General features: G+C 37.2%; 1 protein-coding gene across 1 annotated transcript in view; it reads left to right on the top strand.

Moving 5' to 3' along the window:
• The window catches only part of LOC117664731 (uncharacterized), a 39,224-nt gene extending 24,736 nt beyond the window's left edge, over positions 1-14,488 (top strand). The window contains exons 9-14 of the mRNA XM_034415993.3: positions 805-896; positions 2,762-2,923; positions 4,029-4,100; positions 5,740-5,883; positions 6,136-6,207; positions 13,505-14,488. Coding sequence (XP_034271884.2) covers positions 805-896; positions 2,762-2,923; positions 4,029-4,100; positions 5,740-5,883; positions 6,136-6,207; positions 13,505-14,145 — 1,183 coding nt within the window. The 3' untranslated portion in view covers positions 14,146-14,488. The remainder of the gene's footprint in view (positions 1-804; positions 897-2,761; positions 2,924-4,028; positions 4,101-5,739; positions 5,884-6,135; positions 6,208-13,504) is intronic.
• The last annotated feature ends 9,276 nt before the right edge of the window (positions 14,489-23,764 follow it).

Below are 23,764 nucleotides of genomic sequence, written 5' to 3'. Positions count from 1 at the left end.
ATCTTTTCATTTAGCAACCATTCAAATTTACAACAGTACTGAATGACTGGGTATTTACACCCAGTCACCTGCACAGCCATTGTATATTGTACCATCCTCAGAGTCATGTGTTCAAAATTCAAGGGCTTGGCAGCCTGCAGAGACTTATGCCCACTTCAAGTACTCCAACCTGCCTATTTCCACCCACCCCATTTCTGACCTTTTGACCATTTTGCACAGCAGCACTTTCTTGGCAGCGGCAGCAGCGGTGGCAGCACCAGCGCTGAAGCAGAGGCCTGGGGCCTTCAGCACTCTCTCTGCCAGCCATCCCCACCCCCAGGCTTCTACTTCAGCTCCAACACTATCCAGCACTACTTCAGCTCCAGCTGCTAAGGAATGCCACTGTGCGTTATGTTCAAAAGGGTTAGGGAGTGGGAGCGGGGGGTGGGCAGATAGACAGGTGGAGAGAAATAAAGGGGAGGCAGTCCCTTATCTTACCAAAGTTCAGGGCTGAAAGGTACAAGTTGGGAATAACATGGATCAGGGTGGGTCCTCACATAACGATTGCTGAGATGTTAATTGCAGCAGTAGAGATTGTGGAGATTGCTGCTGCTAAGAAATGTGGTCACATGGCATTTCACTTTATGATTGCATATGTTAAGGACATGAATTCCAGCCCCAACTACCACCATAATTTAGAGATTCCTGTAGAGACTTGCTTCTAGATGTGAACGTTTTAAAATTTGGTTTAGGAGATACCAGCGTTGGGGTCAAAGATAAACAGAGGTTGTAATGATAATCAGATTTCTATCCATGTTTTGGCAGGAAGCCTAATGTTGTCTACAATGTCCACATAACAGTGTATGATAGGGGGAGAGAAGTTAATACCCCGTTCATCAAGGATACAACCTGGGAAGGTAATTCATGTGATCTGTCCTTGTCTCAGTCAAAGAAGTCTGTGTTGATGAAAAACTTGGCAAGCTACAATTATTTTCCTTTTTAATTTTTGCTTTGTTTGTTTATCACCTAAAATAATATAAGGTGTATATAATGCTTTATTTCATTATTTGAAACACAAATCCTAATGTCCATCTTATTAAATATTTTTAAAAATATATTTTTATGCTAAATGATTCATATTAAATTGCCATTAATGCTAGTACAGGTAGTCCTTGACTTACAACCATTCATTTAATGATTGTTCAAAGAATGTTCAAAGTTTGAACATTCAATGATTGTTCAAACAGCACTCAAAAAAGTGACTGTATTTCACTGTTTTCACTGTTGTAGCATCCCTATGGCCAAATGATTAAAATTCATGCACTTGACTATTGGCATGTATTTATGATGATTGTAGTGTTTGATGGTCATGTGATCATTTTTTATGACCTTTTGACAAGCAAAGACAATGGGGAAGCCAGATTCACTTAACAACCATTTTACTAACTTAATAATCACAGTGATTTATTTAACAACTGTGGCAACAAAGGTTGCAAAACTTAACAACTGTCTTGCTTAGCTTGGAAATTTTGAGCTCACTGTGGTCGTACATCAAGGACTATTTGTAGTTTAGTAGTTTAAACTGAACATTGCTTCGTTTGTGAAGAGGTTCATAACAATAAATAACCCGCATAGTATTTCTTCATTCAAGCACTGCTATACTGAAACCCTGCACACATTCCTTTGTAAAACTGCCTCACAGCAGAATAAATTAAACTGGACACAGTAATAACACATACTGCGGTTAAAAACACGAACTATTTGAGAGCAAGAGTGTTTCAGTTATGATGTCAACACTGTAGACTACAGACTTAGCAGAGATACTGTAATTATGACATGATTCTAGAAACCATTTTTGTGGTCCAAGAGAAAAGTGGGATGGAGATGCCTAGAATTTGGGCGTACTGTACAGAATACTTTATCATTATATCAATTCACTGATTTGGTCTCCTGTTAAGATAACTTGTGCTTAGTGCTAATTTTAAATCCTAGTTTTAATAGTCATATAAAATAATCTCTCCTTGTCCCATTTCTGGAAGTATTTTAAAAATAATTTTATTAAATTTCAAAAAATAAAAAGTTAAATACAAAATTACAACAAAAAATGAAAGGTGGGGGAAGGAAACAGCAGGGAAATATTTTTAAAGTGGCATTAAAAAAAGTAAAAATAATCAATCAATATGCTTTGAATCTACACACTTTTGAGGCACTCTTTTAACTTCGTTCTGATCACTCTGTTTTATGTGGTTTCCAGAAACATCTTTCTTCTGCCCAATTTCCATTCCATTACTGTTAGTAAATGTTCCATTACTCCTGTTAGTAGATGAGTCTATCTTTGATATATTTTCATAAACATATTTGTTTTTCCTGCACTGATTCTACTTTCACTCTTATTTTTTTTCACTTTTCTTTCACAAAACTTTCAGAAGCTGTCATCACTGTTGTATATATCACTAATTCACTATAGTCTGATCAAATCTTCAAAGAAAACTGAACTAGAAGTTTCTTTCTGTGTCTATTTTCTTCTGAAAAATACTTGCCACCCGGAGAGTCCAGAGATCTGGGCAATCTCTGCCACCACAGGCGTTAAAAATTATTCTTTTTCCCTCAAAAAAATGCCCTCAAGATTGTAAAAATGCACATTTCTTGCTCTACTGTAGGGTTGCACTATTACTGAGCAAGACTCAGTACAGATCGCTGTCCATTCTTTGTGGAGCTTTGCCTTTCTATCCAATTTCAGCCAGTTGTGGAAATAATTAATGCATGGTATTTTACTTTTCAGATTGTATAGTATGTTCAGGGCTCTCTAGAATTTGCACTGTTTTCAATGTCTTCAAGTGTGGCAGAGTTCCCGTCAGCAAACTCCTATTTGTACTTCACACTCTCAAGATCCTAGTGACCAGAGATGAGATGTATTGTGCTCTTCAGTTAATGAACGTGGATGGTATGTGATCCAGAGGCTTTTGTGTTGTTAGCAGTTACTTAATGCACAGTGCATGCTGTCTGTGGAAAGCTGATATCCTCATGAAATTAGAAGATTATGTGGAAGTCAATGTATGCATCAATTTCAGTTTGCCTGACCTCACCCTGTGCAATGAAGGTCATGCAAATGGCAGCCTGAGTTCCTGCATACTTAGATCACTGAATAAACTATACCTTGGGGAGAAGAAAATAATTTAACCTGCTGTAGAATTTTTAGAGCCATTACCTGGTCCCTTGGACTGCTTCTGCATTTATACAACATGCTTAACTTGATGCCTGGATTAATCTATTACGGTATTTAGATTTGCAGACGGAATAACAAACTAATCAAACAATCTGAGTACATTGAACATTTTGAACCAAAACAAGGTTAACATTAATACAATTTAGCATGTTGTGCTAAATTGTCAGATACATCTTTACTTGATATGGCTAACTGCATTGTGCAAACACAGCTGTTGGCTGGGGTTACAAAATCTACTGAGTCAGAACCAAATATATCACATTTTGATTGTGCATAATATTTGACGTTCAGCCATTATAATTTTTGTATACTTTGTATATGTACACATACACTCTTTGATATGCTCCTTCCCAATTGAGAAGTCATGCTGACTGAAAATTTGCAAGTCATCCAATGTATGTTCTATATTTGATCAGTGGCTCCTAAAAAATGCAGGAGTGTGTGTGTATGTTTGTGTGTGTGTGTGTGTATTCAAACTTATAAAAGCATATATGCAACATTTCAACAGAAGCCACACTCCATTTTTATATCATTATGAAGTTCCATGCATGCCCAACCCTATAATGATCCTATAGATCCCCCGATCTAGCCTTCCCTTTATCCTGTTATGTTTACTTTGTAGATCTTCCTAGTCCATCAACTATTTTTGCCAGAAAGAGTGTTGGCTACAACTATTGGGCAAATTGACTGAAAATTCTGGCTCAAGTTTGAAGGGTCATATATTGTACACCTGTTATAACCCAAACTGTTACTCTGTCTGTCAACCTGCTCATCTGCATGTATTTATGTCACTCCCACTTGTAGCCTTCCTTCTCTCTTACAGTACTTGGGTCTGTGAATTTTTCAGAGTTTCTGGAAGTTGTGAATAAAACCTCACCATTTTCTCAATCAGAAGGTATGAGAAGAAAAATTGAGGCAATAACAAGGGAAATGTTTACATCATTGTTACTGTATAGCATAATTTTGTTTTGTTCTCTTTCCTTGTACTTCCATCATTTGAAAAATATCTGCTTTTCATTTTTTAAATATAAACAAACATCATTCTTGTGATAATGTGCATATTTGTTTTATTTGATGTTTTTACCTGAATGAGAATAAAAACTGGTTTGTCCCTTAGTACGAGCAAAGAGGAAATTCTGATTGACTGGTTTGTTTTGTCCAATATGTCACATGAATTACATTCTGATATTGGGTTGCTTTCTTAGTTAATATCATTTGTGATGGCATAACCACCCAACTCTCTTGATATTAGACATAGCTAAATTAAGAATAAGGGTGTTTCAGCACATCTTAAATTATTCTATAGATTTTTGAAAATGTATTCTATAGATTTCTGACATTCAGTTGAGAGAAGGAAGCCTGCATATGAAAGTCATGTTTCATGTTTCATCTCTTGACTTATGAGGAATTAATTGAAAGCAAAGCAAGCTTTTCCTCTCATTTTCCTCTTCTGCCTTTTGCCATGCCTTATATTTGTATCTGTCTAGTAGTTAAATCACAATGGCAGTTCCATGGGATTTTTTTTATGTTTGTTCACCCCAGCTCATATTTTACACTTCAGTGTCCATGGCAACAGTTGGGTGAAGTTGGTTGGCTTACCCTCTATATTATCTTCACTCTTAGCTACAGCAACTCATAATTTGCTACAGCCCCCCCCCCCACACACACACACTTTCTCTGCCTTGGAAGTTGATGGAACACATATTCCTGGAGTTATCCCATTCTTTACTTTTCAATTGAAATAACTGTCCATCATGCAGTCAGAACAAGAAGCTAACTCCTGGGATGCATTTCAAACTTGTATTCCTTTGGGATCTGCTCATGCTGGAAAGGGACTTTAGGATAGATGCTATTGTCTATGAGTTGAAGTTGAACTCTGCAGAGCTCATTCTCTCACACATATTAGATACACAAACATATGAAGTCTCTTTGAACTTTTCTTCACTAGTTGTCAGCCTGATCATGGCAGTATTAACAATATTATTACATCCCCTTTCTTCCCCTTATTGCCTCATGAAAATCAGACAGACACCTGCTAACCCTTTGTGCTGCTGTGAGAGAGTTGAATTAGATATAGGGTAGGTATGCTGCATCTACGGCTTTTAAAGAAAGACATAGATGCATCATACCTACCCTATATCTAATTCATCTCATTTTAAAGAAGGTTGAAAGCAGGGGTGAAATCCAGTAGGTTCTGACAGGTTCTGGAGAACCGTTAGCGGAAATTTTGAGTAATTCGGAGAACTGGCAAATACCACATCTGGCTGGCCCCAGATTGGGGAGGGAATGGAGATTTTGCAATATCCTTCCCCCAGGAGTGAGGAGGGAATGGGGATTTTGCAGTATCCTTCCCCTGCCATGCCCACCAAGCCACACCTACCAAGCCACACCACACCCACCAAGCCACACCCTCAGAACCCGTAGTAAAAAAATGTGGATTTCACCACTGGTTGAAAGTGTATGATTTCAGTACCTCCATCTTTATGCATGGAAGCATCAGTTATTGCTGTCTTTCTCTTCTGTGTTTCTTCCAGGCTTCCAGAATACCCTCTGGGCTTTCAAGAAAATAAAGAAAGATATGGTTTGTATTGATGATCTGAGGTTAGTCCTGGAAAACCTTGAAGTCAACCTGACCTGTGAAACTATGCATGATGCACTAAAATGCACTCGTATTAATAGTGAGTATCTCCATTTCACACACACACACACACACACCAGATGATCCTGCCTAAGAGGAATCTGGTATCAAAATAGTATCTCAGGGCAGACCATCCAGTGTTAATCTGACTAAACAGCTCCTACTGTCATGCTGGTCTCAGTTGGTTTAGGTTTGTAAAAGCTTGCGGTAGGATTTTGCACCATGCTCAGGAATCTATTAGAGCTATAAGCAAATGCTAGGGATGACAACATTCCTTCTTCTCTTTGTGCAGAGAATAGGCTTTTGAACTTTAAGGAATTTCTTCTGGCTGTAAGGGAACTACAGAAGCGTCCTGACGAAGAAGGTGAGTTGTCTGATGGTTCTCATCTTGTTTTTGCAAGTGAATTAATATACTATGTTGACCTTTGCAACTTCCATCCTAAACCCAACACTCTAGTTTTTTACAGAGAAATTATCTCTTTCATAAGTTCTTTGTTGAACTATACACAATTAGAGTGGCCCAGACTCAAGAGAGACACAAAAGAACTGAATTTTCGAGAGGTGGTTTCTTTATATTTCTCTGTATGAGTTGGGGAGATGTTTTATTTTATAAAAACAAACATACAAGATTGATGCTTTGATATGTGAATGCTTCCTATATTCTGTTCTGTTGCTATCTTTGTACTATTACTATGTAATTATCATAGTAACTATGATAGTACCTGTAATAATTATGACAATTACTATACTCTATACCCGTGATTGCGAACCTATGGCACACAGAGCCATCTCTCCGGGCACGCCAAATGTCACCCTTTGCTCTTTTGGGTTCTGGGAGTGCCGGAAACTAGAAGAGCAGCTCTCTGGTACGCATGCATGTGCCGGGAAGCTGAGCTTCTGTTTTCTGTCACGCACACAGGTACTGGCCAGCTGGTCTTCGCTCACACATGCATACCAGAAACCGGAAGACCAAGTGACCGGCATGCATGCACACACCAGAAACCAGAAGCTTAGCTTCTCGGCACGCGCATGCATGCCAGGGAACTGCTCTTATGGTTTCTGATACTCCTGCGCATGCGCGCCAGGAAGCTGCTCTTATGGTTTCTGATACTCCCCCGTGCGCACTTGGTTTCCAAAAAGGTTCGCCAATACTGCTCTATAGTGTTACTATTCAGCATATTAGTCTATTATTATTACAACTATTACCTATTACTATATTACAATATTACAATTACCTATGTATTATGCTGAGTACTATTGTTAGAATATATCAAACTTTCCTTCTTAAATTTGTGCTGTCGTAAGTCCCCTCTCTCTCTGAGATTTCTTGTTTTGCTGTTAATGGAGAACATGTAGAAGTCTTTTTTATATTATATTTTTATGTTATATTTTTATATTTACATTATATTTTATATTTTTATATTAAGTCTTTTTTATTTATATTATATTATAGCTTTGTCTTGCTAGGCCTCTATACTTTTTTTTGCTCCCTTTTGGACCATCCACCCCTTCTGAAGGAAAAGCCTAATTTCATTTGGCTGTTGTACTAAATTTCTGGTGGGTGCAAATCTTCAAAAAACACATTTCTAGCCCTTGTGTGAAGAGGACAACTTTATGATGTGCTGATTCTGGGAGAAAGGTTTAAATAGGGAGAAAGAAGATAGAACAAATCCCTGCAATTTTGCTAAACCATCTGCTCTTCTATACACCTTAACTAGTACCATTGAAAAATAAGGGGAAAAATCCTTTGATAATATCCTGCTAGCCCTAAGAAAGATCAGATATTTTTCTTTATTTGAAGGCTTCTACTTGGTCTCAAGGTTTTAAACCTTCCTTTTTTGGATTTTATCTCTATCTTTCCACCTAGGAATCCTAAGTATTCGGTTTCTTGATACCGCAGATGGCACTTCTCTAGATTGATGGTCAAACCAGCTTTTCTTAGGTTCTCAGTTACTAACTTCAAGTATTGGAGGTGTTCTTCCCAAGTTTTGCTTTGGAAATTGTCTAGATATGCAGCACATAACTTGGTTCCTCTCTCTCTCTCTCTCTTCTCTCCTCTCCCTCCCTCCCTCCCTCCCCCACTCTCTCCCTCCCTCCCTCCCTCTCTGTGATATTAAATTTTTAAGACTTTCTAAATTTTTACAGCAGCCTTCTTTAACCTCCTTTGAGTTTGCCTCCCATAGAGTAACTTAGAGAGGCTAAATTGAGTGGATGTTTGTGGAATTTCCCTATATGTAAGCAATAGAAATAGTAGCCAAATTCATGTTGTATTTAAAGAACAAAAGGCTTCCAATTGTTTCGGACCTTGACCCACATATTTCTGAAAGATCTGATGCATTCTTTCAATTAGACCATCTACCTGCAGACGATAAGGGCTGGTATGCACCCCTTTTGCCCTTGAATCAGTGTAAAGATATTTCACCAGAGCTGACTAAAAATTGGATCCTTGATCTGTGAGAATTTCCTTAGGAATGCCTACCCTACTAAGGTTTTTGACATTTTGATGCTTCTGCTATTCTTTTAGCTGGCATACTCCACAATGAAAAAGCTTCCAGAGAGAGAGTTGCATAGTCACATACAATTAGGATATATCCATTGTCTTTACTTGATTGGGAACAAAGCCTACAAAATCAGGAGTATTTTAGAAAATGGGGTGGGAATAAAAGGTATTCTCTCCATCGAACTTTTTTTTTTATTTGATTTGATTTATGTGCTGCCCTTCTCTGGAGACTCAGGGCGGCTTACAACGCATTAAGCAATAGCCTTCATACTTTTGTATATTTATACAAAGTCAGCTTATTGCCCCCACAAACTGGGTCCTCAATTTACCTACCTTAGAAAGGATGGAAGGCTGAGTCAACCTTGAGCCTGGTGAGATTTGAACTTGCAGTAATTGCAGGCAGCTGATGTTAATAACAGTGCTTTAGTCTGCTGTGCTACCAGGACTCTTGGTACTTTATTTTGTCCCCTTTTGGTTAATAAGCAAGACAGGATTTACAGTAATTGGCCATATCTGGTCTTGGCAAGTTCATTCTCTTAGCAGTAGTTGATATTTAAATATTTTCTCTGTTGTAGGTCTACCTTAAAATCCTTTGCAATCCTGGCCAATCCTTTAAAAAATGCTACCTTTGAAAAATATATTGCATTCTTGTTATAATGCAATATTTCGGGGTTCTTCACCCAAGCCTTTGATGAGGAGATTGCTTTCCCTTTTCTTCTCTTCCCTAGTTACAGGTTTCTGTTTTCCCCATTTTGTTCCTTTGGGGAGAGGGTGGTTTGTTGTTATTTTAATTCAATTTTAAAGTTTGTAAATTTGTCAGAGTCATTGGGAACTGAGCAGCATATCAACTTAATAAATTATTATTGTGGTTTATCACACAGCCAGATAGATTTGATTTGGCATTTTTATCCACCTATTCAGTCTTTCATAAGGATGTGGGATAGGCAGATGTTCCTTGATGGTGTGAAATATACTATCACAGGTGGTTCCAGGGGGAGCTGCCTTTTGCAATTGACTGCTGGGGATTTTGTCAATGGCAATGGTGATGAATGTGCTTAATGATACTACCTTTGCTTTCTTTTGACAATGTTGCTCTACCTCTCTTTTCAGGTCTTTGTGATTGTCTTCCTCTCCTATTCTGCTGTCTTCAGATATTGCAATGTCCATTCTTAATTTTATTTTGTTTTGTTATTGATACTTGTTAGGTCTGGGGTAGTAGTACTTGTCTGTTTGAATTCTAGGGTCCCAGATCACTTTAGCTTCTTTTCTTTCTATTGCTTTGTCTACATTATAGTCTCATCAGTTCTTGCTTGCAGGCAAATGGTACTTTTTTCAGATATTCCAATGAACCATTGTTGCTACGGTTATTTGTAGTCAGTGGGTGCTACCGTTTCTTCAGCTTCTTTGCAGAAGTGGCATTTACTGTCCATTGCTGCCTTCTCAACTTTGGCTTTATATCAGGGGTGAAATCTAATTTTTTTTGCTACCGGTTCTGTGGGCGTCGCTTAATTAGTGGGCAGGGCTTGGTGGTAAGGTGACTGGGTGGGCGTGGCCAAGTCAATGTCACTTCTTTGCCCTTTTTTAACCTACAAAACACAGCACAACACAACTGGCTCACCCACAATGTAAAAGCAGCTGTGCTAGACCCAAAATGGCCCCTGCAACGAGCAGGAACCTCACACAGCCACAAAAAGCCCAAAAAAACAACTTTCACACTTTACACACACACAACACAACACAACACAACTGGCTCACCCACAATGTAAAAGCAGCTGTGCTAGACCCAAAATGGCCACTGTAACAAGCAGGAACCTCACACAGCCACAAAAAGCCCAAAAAACCAACTTTCACACTTTACACACACAAAATTCCACATACAGCTTTGTGAGATTTTGTGTGTTTGTGTAGTTAGAGTGAAACACTACAGAAACACACTAAATCTCAGAAAGCTGCACAGATATTATTTTATTTTATTTTATTTTTATATGAAAGCAGCTAAATTTAAAACTTCCTAAACTTTAAATGGCTAGGTCTAAAAAAAGAACAACTAAAAAAAACCCCAATTAACTATTTTTTTTAAAGCTCCCAAAGGGGAAAAAAACTTACCCAATAGAATAGGAGTCTCCAACCTTGGCAACTTTAAGACTTGTGGACTTCAACTCCCAGAATTCCTCAGCCAGCTTTGCTGGGAGTTGAAGTCCACAAGTCTTAAAGTTGCCAAGGTTGGAGACCCATGCAATAGAAGGTACAAGGCAGGCAGGCAGATAGAGCTGCTCACCGATGAGCTTGATTGCAGGCAGGGAGATTCAGTTGCTTGCTGATGCAATGGATTGCAGGTATTACAGCAAGCAAAGCAAGGCAGGCGTTGTGACCAGCAGCTAAGGTAAGCAAGCTGGAGGGAGGGGAAGGGAAATTTTTTTTTTCTTTTAAATGGGTCTGACAATCCAAGCTGAGTTGTCTGATTAGCAGGCAACACAGCTGGGACCATCAGAGCTTGGCTCGTCAGAGCCATTTAAAAGAAAAAAAAGGCTCTGGTGATCATGCGGCTCAGCTGGGCATGGGGCTGGGGGGCAGGGATTTTTGCTACTGGTTCTCCGAACTGCCCGCCGCCATCGCTACCTACTCGCCCAAGCCAGTCCGAACCGGGAGCATTTCACCCCTACTTTATATGCATTTGTTCTTAAAGCTTGGTCTTCTGCAGCCAGAATTAGCTCCTCTGTCTCTTTCGTCAACTTATCTGCTCTTAATCATTACAGATTTTGTTGTTATCTTTGTCTGCTTTTTTTTAATGTACTGGCCATGTAGTACTTTTCTTTGCCACATTTCTTTGCTATTCTTTGTTTGGTCTTTCTTGTAAACCAGTTTGCTATCTTTAATAATTGACAATCCTTCATTATATACTCATTTCTGTGTAACTCCTTTCCTGTCCTTTAGATATTCTTCTAGGGCCCTTTTTTCTTCTTCAACTGTTTGGTGTACTTATAATATTTCACACCCACCTACTTTCTTTAATAAGTTGAATCTGTCAACATCGCTGCATGGATGAAGGCCATGATTCCTTGTCATTATTTTTCTCACCTTCCTGTTCAACCCTTTTGGTTCTGTTGAATCTAGTCTGCTATTCCAACTGTGTATCTAATGACTACAACTGCCTAAATGTTAATTACCTCAGTGGTATTTTATCCACTGAGTTTGGATTCCTCTCCCCCTTCATTCTCATGAAGTATTCACTTCTAACCTTCTTCTAGACTTCAGTGTGCTTGATGTTGTCACTTTGAAGGATGCCCAGGTATTTGTAGTGATCATCTTCCTCCAACTCTTAAAGTTATTTCTATAGGTCCTCTTGATTCCTTCAGTTTTCACCATTGATGGGGAGAGTGGCATATTTGTTCAGTCCAAACATGATTGCAATATCTTCTCTGTATATATAGACAACATTGAGCAGTGATTCTATTTCAGATGATTGTCCATGTAAAGGAGGTTTTGATATTTAAAGCCATGGCCTGGCTTGTTCAGTATTGTTGACACAGGAATCAGTGCAATGACAAACAATAATTGGTAAGAGTGAGTCTCCTTGAAAGATTCCTCTCTTGATGCTAACCTCTTACAGTTGATCACCACTGACAGCAACTGTTGTGCTGTAGATCTTTACACAAAATTTCTGATATTTCTATTAATTCCTGTTATTTCTAAGCATTTGAATACCCAAAAATTATCAGGCAGTCGAATGCTTTATTGTGCTCAATCCAAACTACATTCAAGCTGGTCTTCCTTCTCTTTAGTTTTCCAAAACTGTCTTGTCAGTTAGGAGCCGACCTTTTGATCCCCTGCTATTTGGGAAGTTTCCTTTCAGCTCAGGTGGAAAGAGCTTGTTTTCAATTAGATGCTACTGTCTGCATCAGATACATAATTTAGCAATATGAAAGTTGTTCGTAAGCAGGGATGTGGTCTACAGTTGCCTGGTGCTGCTCCTTTTGTTGTTGGATCTTTCATTATAAGGAATGTTTTGCTTCAATTTCACCTCCTTGCCTGCTTGGCAATAAGTGAGTGTAGATCAGTTGACCTTCACCTAATGCTTACCAATTCTTGATCTTCTTTGCTCTTCTCTCCACCATTTCTGCAGTTATTACAAGTTCATTTATTTCAGCTTCTTTTTTTATTCTTATCCACCTCCTTTACCTGAATTCTCACTGTGTTTCTTTGGGCTGTCCTTATAGCTGCACCCAAAACTTCACTGCTTCTTCCTTTTCAGTATTGACAGATTCACTGTAGTATTTCCATTGATGGATTGATAGAAACATTTCTGATTGGACTGAAACTCTGTAGTATACAATTTGAGCTTCTTAACTGCTGATCTTCTTGGCTACAGCTATTATTTGCTGCTTTATTATTTCCAGTGCTTTCTTATTCTTCTTTGTTTCTAGGTTAGATTTCTTGATCAGATATTCTTTGGTCTTCTTGACCTTGAGTCTCTTTTCTTTCATCTGTTCTAATTTGCATACATGCTGATTTTATTTCCCAGTCTGATCTGCCATTTTGGTAGCAAACTGTTGTCTTTTTTTTTCTTGTTTATTGATTTTGCATCCAAGGGATTGAATTACAGCAGCAGCTGCACTCTACATTAGTTGGTTTGTTTCTTGCAGTGAGCTGGTACTTATATTTGATATTATAGTATTGGCATCTTTTAACACTTGTATAAGTTGTTTCTTTGGAATAAGTTTCAAGGCAGGCAACCTTGTTCTATTGTTTTTGTGCTGTTCTAAATGCTCAGTTGATCTTTATTTCAATTCTTCTGTTTTAGTTAAAGGGATTATTAGTCAGCCAGATATTTAGACTGGATTTGACATTTTTATGCACTTATCAAGTCCTTCGCAAGGACTTGGAATAGGCAGCTGTCATTATTTAACTGTATTAAAGGTATCATCACGGATGTAAGCTGTCCTAGATAAAGCTGCATTTGGAATTGACTAACAGTGATTTTGTCAGTTCTGATGATGTTCAAGTGGTGCTCCAATTCTTTTGGGATTGAACCTAAAGAACCTATTACTATTGGTATTACTTTTGTTTTCTTTTCCTACAGTTGATTATTATTATTATTATGCTGATTGGCTTATGTTGAATCATACATTATCTTTTTAAAAGTCTCTATTTCTCCTGACAGTATTTCCGAGTGAATTTGCCCTCATGGAACGGAAGCCTTTTCAGGATGTGACTGGGCTTGTCGGTGCTGATTCTAGATGGAGAAGAAAGTACCAAAGCTATTTTGATGATGACATATCTGACTCCACAACTCCATACTTCTCAGGGCAGTCAAGTTCAACTGCATATAGTGATTTCGCTGAACTCCACAGAAAAGTATCCAGTCCATTTGACCAGAGTATCTTCAAAAGTGCACAGTCAGATGAAGATCAAAAAATCACAATAGTGAAAATTTTGCAGTCAGATATTGCTGACCAAAAAGAGATCTGCACTATATCTCCTGTAGACCATGATGAAGGCAACACTAAAGAGTCTGAAAACGTGGAGGTGAAAAAGTCAACAACAGATGTTGCTGCTATAGAAAGCACCAGTGCTGAACATGACTTAATGGAGGAGAAAAAATTCATATCTGAAACTCCTGATCAAAATATCCCACCCGATCAAAATATCCCACCCGATCAAAATATCCCACCCGATCAAAATATCATACCTGATCAAAATATCATACCCGATCAAAATATCACACCCGATCAAAATATTCCATCTGTGGATAATGCAGAGGGCAAAGATAAAGAACCAGAGATCGTAAAGGAAATATCTTAGACTTCTATTCGTCAATTCAGGTTGCTTGGCTTCCACAGATTACTAGTCAATCTACGTGTTAAGAGAAGTTGGGTTTTCTGAATTTCTGAAGTTTCTGAATTTCCACCAACCAATCTAGTATAGGGAAATCTCAAGGCTTCTCTGATATTATGTGCATCCTTTGCCCGGCCATATAATCAGAAGGAGCAAATTTCTAAAATCGAAGATGTTAGGAAAGGGAGTCAGTTCCTCCTGAAAGTGGAATAAGCTGGGGAAGGATCCAGGGTTATTTTATGTGACTCATTGTGGATGATTCCTTGGCAAACCTGAATAAAATTCAGCAGGTGTGTGTCTTTCTAAAGCATTTTAATGTGCTTATTTGTTTTTTATTGCTGCCTGACAACTCTAGTGTTTTTAAGATCCTTGTTGGTTTACAAACTGTTAGTGCCCCAGAGGAAACAGGAGTACAGGTAATCCTTGATTTGCAACCATCTGTTTAGTGATCATTCAAAGTTACAACAGCACTGAAAATAGTGACCTATGACCATTTTTCACACCATTGCAGCACCCCCATGTTCAGGAGATCAAAATTTGGAAGCTTGGCAACTGGCTCACATTTACGATGGTTGCAGTGTCCCAGGATCACATGATCACCATTTGCGACCTTTTGACAAGTAAAATCAATGGGGAAGCTAGATTCACTTAACAACCATGTTACTAATTTAACAAATGCATGATCCACTTTATAATTGTAGCAAGAAAGGTCATAAAATGGGGCAAAACTCACTTAACAACTGTCTTGTTTAGCAACAGAAATTTTGGGGACCATTGTGGTCATAAATTGAAGACTATCTGTATCCTATAGTCCAAAAGTAAACCAATCCATGTGCCTAAATGTTTTTAATTTGGTGTAAATTTGCTTTAAATTTTTATTTTTTAAAAAAATTAATTCCCCACTCAATGTAAGGCTTTTAGGTGTTGTCCATGGAGTTAATGGTTAAGGACACAGTGAAATTGAAGTTCTGCTATTCTCTAAGTTACTGTAGGCCACTACAGTTTTTTTCCAAAATAGCAACAGCAATAGCACTTAGATTTATATGCTGCTTCATATTGCTTTACAGCTCTCTCTAAGAAGTTTACAGAGTCAGTATATTGCTCTCAACAATCTGGGTCCTCATTTTATTGACCTCGAAAGGATAGAAGGCTGAGTCAACTTTGAGCCAATCAGGATTGAGCTCCTGGCAGTGGGCAGAGTTAGCAATACTACATCCTAACCACTGTGCCACCATATCTATCTGTCTGTCTGTCTGTCTGTCTGTCTGTCTGTCTGTCTGTCTGTCTGTCTGTCTATCTATCTATCTATCTATCTATCTATCTATCTAAAGTCTTAATTATACAATAATATATATTCTTGTATAATTAAGACTAATTCAGCAACCAAAATTATATCATATATAAACTAGTTGTTTTTTAAAAAAGAAAGGTCGGTAATTTGCTAGTGCAAGATTATTTAAATCACTAGTTAAAGCAAGATTTATTTTGATATATTCAAATTACCTTTTTCACTGACTATTAAGAATTTGTAGTCATCTTTGGTAAAAATGTGCTATTGTTTGCTATAACAGTGCACGAATGTTTTCTGCTGCATTTTCTATTCTAATTCTGGTTCCTTGGATTTATATTCAAGCATCTCTTCTTTCATTCATTTTTATAATTTGGTCTGTCTCTTTCTCTGCCTTTATTCTCTCATTTTGCACTTTTGGACACAGATCAGCCCTATTTGCTTAATTCTCCTCTCTGTATTAGCAAGTTGAAATTATCTTTACCACATTTTTATTTTAGAACTTTATTTTTTTCAAAAATCTCAGGTAAAAGAGATTTAAATTTTGTTTTTCAATATCAAATATCCAATTTAAATATAAATATTTCAATTTAAATTAAAAGATCTAAATTTTTTAAAGAAAAATCACTTTTATTTGCACAGTACATAAGAGCTGCTTTATGGAGACATGGGCCACAAATGAATAAATAGTTCAGGCTAAGAATTTGGAGGGAAAAAGAATGCCCTCTGCAGCATTTTTCTTTATGCAATTGAATAGAGCAGACACTTCACTCAATTGCAATTACGGTTACTCTTTGACTTATAACCATTCATTTAGTGATCTTTTGAAGGTACAACCGCATTGAAAAAGTGACTTATGACCATTTTTTACACTGATGACCATCCTCATGGTCATGTAATCAAAATTTGGATGCTCAGCACCTAGGTCATATTTATGACGGTTGAATGTTGTACAAGGTCATAATGATCACCTTTTGTGATTTTCTAATAAGCAAACTCAATGGGAAAGCCAGATTTGCTTAACAACCATGTTACTAGCTTAATAGCTCACTTAATAACTGTGATAAGAAAGGTCATAAAATGGCAAAACTCAACAACTGTCTTGCTTAGCAATAGAAATTTTGGAGTCCATTGTGGTCATATGTCAAGGACTACCTATAGTCAAATAAACCATAAATAAACTCAAAGAATTGCAAAGTTACTCCTATATGCTATAAGCTTATTTCCCAAGATGTTCCTCTTGGTCCTCCTGCTGCTCTGATCTTATTCAAAGCAAAGGAATACCATCATTTTGGTTAGAACCAAAAAAAGAATTACTGGTAATTTACAGATTATGTCCCCAAGTCCTAGCAGTGAAAACAATACGAAGAGAAGAACCAGCCATCAGATGAGCAATATGTTATCTATTAAATCAGCTGCAAGTCCACAAATGAGTTCTGAGAACTGACAATTCAAACCCTATGAAGGATAAAATACCTCCGTACCTCTTTTAACCTTTCACATAAGCAATTCAAACAACAAGCAACAACATAAGCCAGAGAACTCCAGTACATATGTAAGGCCTTAATATCCATTAGGAATTTTTCATTCCCCACCCTTTTATAAATAGTACATTTACTGATAGTGTAAGGGGTATAAGGTAGTTATGGAGACCTATAGATGAATGCACACATACACATGTTGCTAGGACACATGTTGATAAGAACATATGTACATTACACATCACAGTATTGGCTGGAACAGTTCAAGAATCTAGTGGAAGGCTCAAGTGGTAAATGTTTTACCTAAGGGGATCTCATGCACAATGCATGCATTATATGTTCCAAATTGATGTAGTGTCATAAGTAAATGCCTTATTCTCAAATGGGGAAAATGTATATATATGGGATATCAGGGGTTAATTTATTCTTCCTTCCTTAATGTATTCATATGTAACCACTCCCATCTCTTACTCCTCCCTATTGGTATAAAAGGGGATGAATGCACCTTCTTCCTTGCTTCTATCTACAATCAGCAGAGAATATAGAATGCCTACTGTAAATAAATAGTGCTTTGTTTGAATACTTCGTTCCTGAATTATTTATTGAGTCTGATCCTCAAAATTACGCAACAAGCTGGTAGCAGAGGATGGTTAAACTGACTCAATAAAATTAGACATGCCTAAGAAAGGAAACTCTAAAAACAAAAGAAAAAGACCCAACACCAGGGCACATGATAAAGATATGGAAACGGATCAAGAAATGATCGATGAAACAACGACCACAATAAATAAAGAATCTGAAGATTGCATCACAGACACTGAAGAGGTAACTAATGAAACCGATGACCAAGAAGAGAAGGAAATAGAGGGCAACGATCTCAGGTCGGAGATACTGAAAATACTGAAAAGCCAAAAAGATGACTACGATCTCATTGCGAACCTCCGAGACATCATAAAAGACAACGGAGCAGCGAGAGAAAACCACACAGTAATGGCTGAATCTAAAGAACTAAAAATGGTGAGCGAATCAAATGTAGACAAAAGTGCAATGAAAAGAAAAACTAGCGATCCCGCTCAAAATTTTTCAACCGACCACTAAGATGAGAGAAGCAGAACCAATCAGGAAGCTAGATTCAAAATCCATGGCGCGAAAGGCCATACACAATGTGAAAAATAAAAAAGAAAGACTCTATTCTTCTGAAGAATCAGATACAGACATCGAAGAAACTTCTACCAATTTAAAAATAAAATCGGCCATGAGGACACTATTCGCTACATTTGGCCCAAATTTAAAAATTACAAAAAAGTCAACGGAAGCAGCTGAGCAAAAAATAAAGAAGAAACAAGCAAGCAAACAAACTCTTCAAAATTCACCGGCTTCTATCCGGACGACGAAAACACCAGCACCTGAACCCAGAGGACCCTGCAAATTCTCCCCCACGCCACAGACGCTTCCGAGAATCAGAGACTTCAACCAGGATGGATCCAACGAAAGAAAGCGAACGCCAGCCATCTCCTGGACACCCAAGCTCGAACCGGAGACCGAGTCGTCGGAGGAAGAACTCTGCGACGAGACCACAGCAGCGAGAACCTCTCCCGACGACTTCAGAAGCGAAATGAGCAACGCGCATGCGCGAACACAAGCAGACATCTACGAAGGACACGAAGAACAGAGAGAACCATTCAGACTCGTTGCGAGCATACCCACACCATTCTGCAATTATCAACATTTACAAGATCATGGACAACCTCCAGTTGTAAGTAATGGAACTAATAATATTGGAAACTTGCCCAATGACTTCCCAAAACTAAGAATAGACAGTATTAATTTGCAGGAATGGTGTCAGCAACTTCAGGTTGTTTTTCTAAAAGAGAATTTATTGTTTTTTATAACTAACCCCCCCAAAAGGCCTTGGACTCTAAAGTTGGACTGCCTACACCATAGAGCATTCTACTTATTAATATCTAGCATATCTCCTGCTATGTATTATAGTATTAAGCATAACTTGACTGTCTCAGAGATTATTCACTGCATGTTTAAATTATTTCATAGTGAAAGTGTAGCAACCACTACAAGAATGTCTAAAGATTTCTTCTCAGCTAGGGTAAAACCTGGGGTTACCATAAATGAGCATTTGATATCTTTAAACAAAATCAGAGCAGAGCTACATTTAAGGGGAGAAATAATTTCAGATCAAACAATGAAAAGTGTCATCATTAATTCATTGGACCCATCATGGGATAACTACATATCACATTTAGACACAATTAATTTGGGATATTTATCCATAGAAAATTTGTCAAATAAATTAATAGCTGAAGATAATTTAAGAAGAAGCCGCTATAATGCACACATAGAACATAGACAAAGTAAGAGAGTAGTGTTTCAAGAAAAATATAGAGAATCTATTGAATGTTTCAATTGTGGATCCAAAGAACACTGTAGAAGAGATTGCCCTGAATCTTTCAGAGAAAGACAAAGACATGATCATAGGAGCAGATATAATAACAGACAATCATCTACTGATAGACATAGATATAGAAACTCACCCAATTTTAGAGAACGTAGAGGGGGCAGAGATAATTCAAGAGATAGAAAGTCTGGGTCACTAAATGGACTAGATAAACATAATGTAACTAACATACAGAATCCAAAGGATAATACTTGGCTCATTGATTCTGGGGCAACAAATCATACAACGAATGACAAAAATATATTATCTTCCTTTATAGAAGATAAATTTGTTATTAAGGTAGCCAATCAAGAAAAGGTCCAAGTTATTGGTAAAGGAAATGTAAACTTACCCGGTCTAGGAAAAATAGAGGGGGTATTATTAATACCAGAAATACCTCATAATATACTTAGTGCAATAAAATAAGTAGAGACTCTGACATAAATATAGTATTCTCAAAAGGAAAAGCAACATTAGAGAAGAATAAAACCAATTTGGGTAATGTGGTTATCAAAGGAGGTCTACCATATTTAGTCATAGAAGAAAAATGGCTACACAATATTAATTCCAACATGGAAGATGACACTAACATAGAGAATGAGGACAATAGCAATAGTGATAATGAAGAACATGAAACAAATCATAATCACAAAAACACATCTACCAATGACACACTCAATAACAAAAAACCTACAATTGGAAAACCAATTCATGATGAATGTGCACATATATTACATAGGAAATTGGGACATGCAAGTTTTCCTGTAGTACAAAAAATGATTGAACATGCTGAAGGTGTTAAAATAAAAAATTGTAAAAATTATTTAGAATGCTCAGTATGTAAGTCCTCAAAACTCAGAACTAGTCCTAAACCAAAAAAGGCAACAAGATCAACCAATCACATTTTTGACCTGGTACACATGGATCTAGTTGGTCCATTAATCCCATCAATCACATATAGAAAACGATATTTTCTAACTATTGTAGATGACTATAGTCGTTATGGTTTTGTCTATACTTTGAAACACAAAGATGAAACATTTCAAAAATTTAAAGAGTTTTACAAGCGTGTAGAAACACAGCATAATATCAAAATAAAACAAATCATGACAGACAGGGGATCTGAATTCATGTCAAAAGAATTCTCCCAATGGTTAAAAAACAGAGGAATGCTACACTTCACATCTAGCCCTTTCTCTGCATTTCAAAATGGAGTAGCAGAGAGAAAGAACTCGACACTACAAACCATGATTAGATGTACATTAGAAGATGCTGGCTTAGGAAAACAATTCTGGTCAGAAGCATTAGTATATTCCAATTATACTCAAAACAGAACTTGGTCCAGCATAGACAACAAAACACCATATGAACTAATGTACAATAGAAAACCCAAAATAACACACATGCACATATTTGGAGTCACAGCGGATGTACACATACCAAAACAATTAAGACGTAAAGGAGAAAACGTATCAAGAAGACTTAGATTCATGGGATACGAAACAGGCACAAAAGGATATAGATTTATTGATAATAACAACAGATTTATAATTTCTAGAACAGCTGTATTTCATGAACAGGCCAATTGGTCCAAAATACATCTTAATGAGATATTCCCAACTACAAAGACAGACACTGAACATCAAAACGAAACAAACAGAGAAGAACTCAATCACAATACACACAAAAACAAAAGTAAAACATGGACAAATAGTCACTACAGAATAAGAACAGATTCATTAACAAAAAAGGAAGCAAGATATCTACACGATAACGATAGTGAACCAAAAATAACAATCAGAAGTAACAGAAACCAAATGCCAAACAAATATAAGGATTACATAATGCACTTGAATAATGAAACATCAACACCTAACACTTATGAGGAAGTGTTAAAGCTTCCCATTGAAGAAAGAAAAAGATGGGAATTAGCTATGGCCAAAGAGATGGACAGTTTGTGAGAATTAAAGGTATTTACACCTATTTCTGCCCCAAAAGACAAAACTATCATAGGCACCAGGTGGATATTCAAAATTAAAAATTTAGAAGAAGGCAACACATTATATAAGGCTAGATTAGTCGCACAAGGTTATGCTCAAAAGTATCCTGAGGATTACACAGACACATACTCCCCCACAGTAAGGACTGAGAGTGTTAAGACAGCTTTAGTCATAGCATCTGCACTTAATCTTGATGTCTTTCAATATGACATACAGACAGCGTACTTACACGCAAAACTCGATAAAGAAATATATGTAAGAGCACCTCACAGCCAATACACTAACAAAAATGAAACTTGGTTATTGAATAAAAGTTTGTACGGACTAAAACAGTCTGGCAAGCGTTGGTATGAATGTTTAGTCAACGTACTCAAAACTATGAATTTCAATGCCACAACTGCTGACAATTGTTTCTTTGTTAAAAAGGATGGTGATTCATTAGAACTTGTGTTAATTTATGTGGATGACATTTTATATATAGGTAAACATAAAGAGAAAAGAGATACATTTGTAACAAAACTAAATGAACATTTTTCTTTAAAAACATTGGGGAAGGTAAACAAATATCTTGGAGTTCAAATCAGTAAAACCAAAAAAGGATTTAAACTTTCTCAAAAGGATAAAATTATAGAACTCTTGAACAAATGTAATTTGAATGATGCCAAAACTAGTGATACTCCAATGCAGGTTGATTTCTTAAGAAACATGGATGAATCATCCCCTGAATTTAAAGACAATACTCTTTACAGATCAGTTATTGGTTCCCTTTTGTACATATCCAATTGGACTAGGCCCGATATTGCTTTACCCCTTAATTTGTTATCCAGATATGTTGGTAAACCCCTGATGTATCACTGGGAAGCCATTAAACGAATACTAAGGTATTTAAAACACACCTTAGACTTCTGTCTACTACTGGAACCCAATAATATTAAAGAGCCCATTCTCACTTGTTACGCTGATGCGGATTGGGCAGGTGATACAAAATGCAGAAAGAGTACCTCGGGATATATATTCTATCTTAATGATTGTCCAGTCTACTGGTATACTGGAAAACAAGATTTAGTAACCACCTCAACGACTGAGGCAGAATATGTTTGTTTGTCCAAAGCCTCTAATAATCTAGTATGGTTTAATGACTTATTAACAGATGTTTGGAAAAAACCTTCATTACCATTTATAATACATGAAGATAATAAAGCTGCTATTGAGATATCTAGATCTGATGCCATTGGCCAAAGATCCAGACACATAGATATCAAATTCAAACATGTAAGGCAATTATCTCAAGACGGATTCATTAAAGCTATCCATTGTGAAACTTCAGAACAGATAGCTGATATATTAACTAAGCCTTTGCAATCTAAACAACATAAATACTTAACTTCAAAACTACAAGTCTTATACTGCTCTGAATCTGAATGTAATTATTGTTGTATATCGAATCGGCATTTAGAGGGGGATTTGTCATAAGTAAATGCCTTATTCTCAAATGGGGAAAATGTATATATATGGGATATCAGGGGTTAATTTATTCTTCCTTCCTTAATGTATTCATATGTAACCATTCCCATCTCTTACTCCTCCCTATTGGTATAAAAGGGGATGAATGCACCTTCTTCCTTGCTTCTATCTACAATCAGCAGAGAATATAGAATGCCTACTGTAAATAAATAGTGCTTTGTTTGAATACTTCGTTCCTGAATTATTTATTGAGTCTGATCCTCAAAATTACGCAACATGTAGTGATTAAAGTGCTGGTGTGGAAATCAGGAAAGTGGATGCCAGGGTGCTTTCCCCTAAGGTAATTGCTGAGGAAGCAATTATCTTTCATACTGCTGTTGCATGTGTTCCTACTCTCGTCACACATTCACAGCCTGTTGAGGCATGCAGATCTTGTCAAGCACTCTTTGGTTGTTGCCTGGATGTTCAAATGTGACTAAAGCAGAAAGACCCACAGCCCTGTTCAGCAGTTTGGAAATAATTAGGGATATCCATTTTCAACTGAACACTGAGGCACATCAGGTTCTTTGGAATACATGGAAAGCCAGTGAATTTAAAGTAATGGCAAAACCTAGTTGATTATAATGTATTTTTGCTCTTTCTCACATACTTATAAATACTGAGCCACACTTAGCCATATCCTTCTCAACTAACTGCCAGGCACTAGCAAGAGGGATGGAAACTGTGAGATCTAGTTCAAAGATGATTCCCCAAAAGTTCTTGCTTTGTTGATTAGCTGGGATTGGGAATGATGGTGTAACAGTGCTTAGGCCCAATTTATTTTATCTAGTTCAGGGATCTTTTTATTCTTTTGTTCTTTAAGAATTTGTTTCCTCCTTGTCTGTCTCCCTGAAGGAATCTT

Source organism: Pantherophis guttatus, chromosome 4, assembly GCF_059756535.1.
Source record: "Pantherophis guttatus breed Tessera chromosome 4, ASM5975653v1, whole genome shotgun sequence".
Lineage (NCBI taxonomy): Eukaryota > Metazoa > Chordata > Lepidosauria > Squamata > Colubridae > Pantherophis > Pantherophis guttatus.
The sequence above is the reverse complement of the archived record's forward strand: the minus strand, read 5'-3'. Positions and strand labels throughout refer to the sequence as shown.